General features: G+C 36.1%; 1 protein-coding gene across 1 annotated transcript in view; it reads right to left on the reverse strand.

The window, feature by feature from the left end:
• The window catches only part of KLB (klotho beta), a gene marked incomplete at its 3' end in the record, with an annotated part of 38,895 nt that extends 32,961 nt beyond the window's left edge, over positions 1 to 5,934 (reverse strand). The window contains 1 exon segment of the mRNA XM_079152805.1: positions 4,848 to 5,934. Coding sequence (XP_079008931.1) covers positions 4,848 to 5,672 — 825 coding nt within the window. The 5' untranslated portion in view covers positions 5,673 to 5,934.
• Positions 5,935 to 6,667: the final 733 nt, after the last annotated feature.

Here is a 6,667-nt window from a genome sequence, read left to right on the forward strand (position 1 = left end):
TTTCAGTGCCCTTGTTCTTCATGCTTCATGTTTTTAAAAAAAATTTTTTTTTAGTTGTTGATAGACCTTTATTTTATCCATTTTTTTGTATGTGGTGCTGAGACTCTAACCCCAGTGCCTCACGCATGGGAGGCAGTGCTTCGTGCCTTTAATCCATTTTCTGTTATAGGGGTAAGTCAGTGGTTTTTCAAGAGGTGGAGGAATGGGGAAGAATTTTGACTATCAAGGACACCTGGCAATGTGTGGAGACATTTTTGATTGTCACAACCCTGGAAGTAGAAGTTGGGATGGGAGGAATGGGGAAGTGGGGATAGGGATGAGGTGGGAGAGGGTCCCAGTAGGCAGAGGCCAGGGCTGCTGCTAAACATCCTAGGATACATGGTACAGTCCACCACAGCAAAGAATTATTAGGCCCAAAATGTCAACAGTGCCAAGGCTCAGAAATTCTTGTACTATGTAAACAGAATCTATCTATGAAAGATAGCATGTTAGCCAGATGTGCTGGTGGCTGTAGTTCCAGATACTGAGGCAGCTGAGGCAGGAGGATCACTTGAGCCCATAAGTTTGAGACCAGCCTAGACGACTTGGCAAGACCCAATCTCAAAAAAGAAAAAAGAAAAAATTTAAAATCATGAAACAGTCCAACTATCGTGGAGGCTGACAGTATTTAGTGGAGTAATGAACTGAATGAGTTACTATCTCACGAGGAAATTTACCTCACCAAACTTCTGTGCATGATTACTCAGAGGCTCTCAAGTATTCCATTTTAAGACGGAAATCTACAAATTTAAATTACTATGTTAATTTATTGGTTTAAAAATAGAATGGAAGCGGACATCATTACTGTTGTTAGTAATGTGAATCCTTGGTGCTTTGCTGAGAGACAAGGGCCTGTCCTAAAGGGCCAAATCTGTGGAATTGAAAAATCTGAATTTAAGAAGAGCAATCCTGGGTTGGGGATATAGCAAGGTAAGCACAAGGCCCTGGGTTCGATCCCCAGCACTGCAAAAACAAACAAACAAACAAACAAAAAAAAAAAATCCTTCCTCTACAAAGGAGATGATGACATAAACCCACAAGAAGAAATGGACATGAGAGACAGAGGTAAAGATGACTCTGAGGGTGTCCTGGTTACTGAGTCCATTCATCCCTGTGATCTGGTTACTGAGCCAGGAAATTGCTCTTTTTGCTAAAGTCAACTTGAATTTGATCTGTCACTTGCAACCAACAGTGTCTAATGTACTACTAGATTAATATAGGCAATATTTTAAGAATTAGCAATCGTGATGAAATACAAAGATTGAACTTCATTGCATTTATTTTAAATTACGAAGTTTAAGGTAGAAATTCTAAGTCACTCATTCAACTGACATCTATACCCTCACATATGTTAAATATCCTGTGCCAGGTGCTGGGAACATAAAGACAAAATAAAACAAAAAATCAAAACCAACCCAACAACAAACAAAAAAATGGTTCTCCTTTCGAGGGACCCTCACTTTGGATGGCAGAAAGGTACCATGTGGTATGAATGCTGTGACAGAAGCAAGGACATCTTATGGGAGCCCACAGGAGGGATGCTTAAACCTAGAGGAATAACCTAGAGGTGGTGACTGTCTGAAATGAGTCTTAAAAAAAATTAGGTGGGTGAAGCAGAGACTGAGAAGGGCACTTTAGCTGATAGAGCATGCTCCGAGAGGCTGGGTGCAGAGGGACAGCAAGGTAAATTTGGTACCATGGCAGCAGGGAATTAGGATGGAATGTGAGGAGCGAGGGGTGGCATTGGTAGTGGCATGAGAGAGTGGCCAGAAAGGAGACTGAAGGGGAGGGTGGGTCGTGTCTTGAGGGCTTGGTGAAAAATTTAGACTTTACCCTGGAATCTTTGGGGAGCCACTAATGAATTTCATGCAGGGCATCAATATTGCACGTATTAGAAACAGCACTCCGTAAGGAGGGGATAATAATAGTTATCTGCCAAGGTGGCCACAGAGATGATAGGCATTTAGAGTGTGATTACTGTGCTTAAAGATGGCCAAATCAAAAGAGGCACCCTCATTCTCTTCTGAGCACTGTTAAAAACTGAGAGCAGAGCGTCCATTAGTAGGTGGGATTATTTCAAATTTTTAGCAGAGGCTTAGACTTGCTCTGATCACCAGATAGATAATGTGAAATCTAAATTCCAAGTCAGTTTTGGACCTGCCAAACCATTCAGGTCCCCTCCACACCAGGACATTTTAAACTGAGATGGAGTCTTCAAGATCATTCTACAACTAAGGGGACTCCAACAGCCACTCTGAAATTTTTTCCTTATCTGAGAATTGGGAGTAAAGTAGTCTATAAATAACCACCTATGAACTGAGTTTTACTTCAGGCTTATTTGACTGAATGTTGTTGGACTAACAGTGAACGCTAAAGAATGCTTTTCTGGGTCAAAAGAGAGAACATTAAGGAAAAAAAAAAATACTTGGTTGCAACATTAAATATCAAATGAAGCTTTTCTACGTTAAAACAAGGATGAAGAGGGGACAAACGGGGACAACTGGCACCTCAGGCTGCCAAACCATTGCAAGATTTCTCTCTGGTACGATAGGTCACTGGGTTATGTGGAGAATTTCACTTTGTGACTTATTTCAAGGGACCACTTACAACATTTACTTAGTCTAGTTATTTAGAAATTTTAAGGAGGTAAAAGAAATTATTTGGGAAGCAATGATTTGAAATTTGGTTTTCAAATTATTTGGTTTAAAATAATGAAACTTATGTCACTATCAGAAAGTACTAATTTTGCATTGAAGGCAGAGTTTTACCTCAAATTAGAGGAAAATGTAAAACATGGAAAATACAGCACTGTTAATTAAATGTGAAAGCAATATCCATTTGTTAGTTAATGCTTTTTTCTTCTGTATTTTTATCAGATAGTAAGTTTTTAAGACTTTAAATTGAATATTACTGGAATATATTTTTTCATGAAAATTTGTAATTATTAACATTTTTCCAGGTAACTGAAGCTTATCAACAATTTAGAATATTTTTCCTTATTCAAAGGTTAAATAAACCTATACCTGGTATGTGTTTACAAAAGAAATTTTAAAATAAATATATAAGAAACTATTAATAGTAATTTCCTTGGATTGGGATTGTTAGAGAGGAAGAGAAGTTTTAACACTTTTACTTTATATCTTTTGGTACAAGCTGATATTTTTAAGCTTACACGAACATGGACTGTCTTAATAATTAAAAGAGCTACATAAAAGAAATGTTTTAAAACATGTATGTGTCTTAATAGCTATTAAATAACTATATAAATTTTCCATTTAAGGTTTTATATTTCAAAGTTGTAGTATACCCACACTAATAATATGTTCTATATGCTACTCTATTCAAAGATGTGCAAATGACCTTGAAATGATCATACAATCCATTTCCTACAAGGGCTGATGTGACCAAAACCATAGCACTATTGTCCATATATTTAAGAAGTCAGAAAATCCAATACTAAAAGAAAATTTAGCCTGGAATAGTTTTATGTTCCTGTACAATACTGAAAATTTTCTACATGTTTAACATTTTCTCCTTAAAAGTTAAAGTATGTCCCTTAGCACAGTATAAAATATGATTAATAATGTTTTCTTTTTCCACTTTCAAAATGTAACAGGGATTGAGTAATTTATTTTTCCCAAGCAAACTCTTCAACTCAAAAAGCTAAATCTGATTCCAGATGTTAGTCTCCAAGTGAGGCTAAAACTCCTGAAATTTTCTGAAAGATTACTTTTTAAGATTCTTAATAAAGATGGTGTTTAAATTATATCATCATTTATGAACCCCATCTTCATGACAGCTGCATTTTTTTTTTCTGTAACCTTGGGCAAGTTATTTAATCTACCTAAGTTTAAGTGCCCTCACCTTTAAAATGGAACCATGATAGGACCTAGTTCATAAGGCTGGTATGGGGATCAAATGTGTCAATGCATGTAAAATATTTAATGTAGTCTGGAGGACATAATAAACACTCAATAACTATTAGTTCTTATTTTGCTATATTTTACTATTGTTTTAACAAGTTTAGTATTTCCCAAGATAGGCTCTAGCTTTTGAAATACCTTTTAAAATACTTGGTACAGCCCATTCTACCCAGTTTTTATATTAGTAGTTTAATTCTAACTTCAGTATAATTAATCTCATCTTTTCTGTCATACAACCCAAATAACACCAAGTGTGAAGTACATTTATTTCAGTTTCTGTATTTAGTATGTATTCACTAGCTAACATTTATGTATCTTACTATAGCTAAGTACCACTAAGAATAGCAATGCTAACAACAAATGCATATTTGAAAGGGTGATCCTTTAACATAATTCTGTACTGATGACATGTCAGAAAAGAGTTCCAGCAGTTAAATGTATAAAGTATTGGTTTTCCACAGAAAGTAAACTCACATTCTCATGTTCTAATGTATAATTGTAGATTTTTATTTTTACCTTTATTTTACTCATTTTTTTTTTTTAATGTGGTGCTGAGGATCGAACCCAGTGCCTCACACGTGCTAGGCAAGCAGCTCTACCACTGAGCTACAACTCCAGTCTCATAAGTGTAGATTTTAAAATAGTCCCAGTTTCCTCTTGGAAAAAACTAGTAGGATTAATGCATTAATAATAACTTCGGTAAATAAAACACACTCTACTTTAAATAATAAATTTGAGGATAGAACTTGTGAATGAGCCTAAAATTACCTGTGTAGATTTCAATAAAGAAGACCATTTAAACAGAGACAAATTTCCTAGCATTTCTTTTTAACTTCTGCTGCCTATATATTCTGAAGGTATAACAAGAAGCCAAATGTACAGTACCTTGATTAGGTTGTGTCCCACTGTGTAGACAGCTGCTAAGTTTCCCTTCTCTCCAGGAGCATGCAGACCTGTTCCATATCCATGCCAAGCAACTAGATAGGGGTTGTGAATTGTAATCCAGTATTTGACACGGTCCCCAAACGTCTGGAAACAGTATGTGGCATAGTCATTGAAGATATCAACCATGGATTCATTCTTCCATCCCCCATATTTTTCTTGTAATGCCAAAGGCAAATCCCAATGGTACAAAGTCACTATAGGTTCAATGTTTCTAAGCACTAGAGCGTCCAGCAGAGTATTATAATACTGCAGACCTTTTGCGTTGGCAACTGCTGCTATTCCATCGGGGAAAAGCCTTGGCCAGGAAATTGAAAACTGATAAAAAGAAACTCCTATAAAATCCAGAGCCGATAAGTCTTTTTCCAGAAAAATGTAACTGTCACTGGAATCATTCGTAATGTTGACATTTTTAAGGTGTGTGTGGATGAAATGATCCCATATAGAGGGTCCTTTTCCATCCTTCTTCCAACTCCCTTCCACTTGAAATGCTCCAGTCCCGACACCCCAGAAAAAGTTTTTAGGGAAAGTGTCATAGAGAAACAGCTGACTTGCATTTACAGGACTAAAATTAGGATTTTTAGACCATATAGCTCTTCCGTCTCCAGAGAAGCCGGTAACAGCTTGTAGCAGAATAAATGCTGACAGGATGACAGATCTTTGCAGCGCCCCGTTGGACATTGTTTTCCTATAGTGTATGTTTCTTTCATCGGCACTGAAGAAAATCCATTCATTCCCTGGAGACCCTGCTGCACAGCCTGGCTTCATTTGCCACTAACTGTTGGACTGTCTTATCAACGCTTTAGTAAAAGCCTGTGATTGTAAAGCTCTGTCAATGATTAGCTTGAACTGTGAGACTCAGGATGAGTCCTGGAGAGCCACGTAACTTGAGGGAGGTGGCCCTACTGCAGTCACCCACACGTTACCTACTCTCCCGCTATGGGAAAAATTAGACGAAAATGCATTGTGACAATGGTTTGGACATGTAACTAAAACGTATGTGAACAGTGAAGAAGAATGACATTTTTCGTGGTCTTTCACATTGACGCAAATTGTTCAAACATGATTGAATAAGGTATATACCTTTGCTATTTTTAGAGTTTTTGAATGGTAATTTTATTATTTCACATTTCAGGAAAAAAAATCTTATTTACGAGTCAATAGTATTCCTGTATACCAATAATAAATAACACATAAGACATTATACCTCCATAAAAATCATAAACACAATTAAGAATAATCTTAATAAATGTTACCAGCTATATTAACAGAGTCGAAAGAAGATTCGAATGGAGAAATAAAGCACTTTCCGGATGAAACATGAATACTTTCCAATTTAATTTACAAACTTAGTGTACTTTTCACCCAAATCCTCTAATCTCAAATTTTAGTTCAACTAGATTATTGAGAAAGGTTACTTGAAGAATAAATAGGTAGTAATTATAAAAAAAAAGAAAGGAAAAAAACCTGAAAAAGAACTAGTGAGGTCATAGTTGCTTTCAGATACTAAGACGAAAATATCACAACAATTTAAACAGCATGATTCTGGAAGAAGGATAAACAGAAAGAAATTGTACAGAATCTCTAGCTTTCAAATAACCTTTAAAAAATTTAATATATTTTTTAGTTGTAGTTGGACACATATCTTTATTTTATTTATTTTTATGTGGTGCTGAGGATGGAACCCAGTGCCTCCCATGTGTTAGGCGAGTGCTGTATTGGCTAAGCCACAACCCCATAACCTTAAAATTTTAATGTTTTAA

The sequence above is a fragment of the Sciurus vulgaris genome (assembly GCF_902686455.1).
Source record: "Sciurus vulgaris genome assembly, chromosome: 9".
NCBI classification, from domain to species: Eukaryota; Metazoa; Chordata; class Mammalia; order Rodentia; family Sciuridae; genus Sciurus; species Sciurus vulgaris.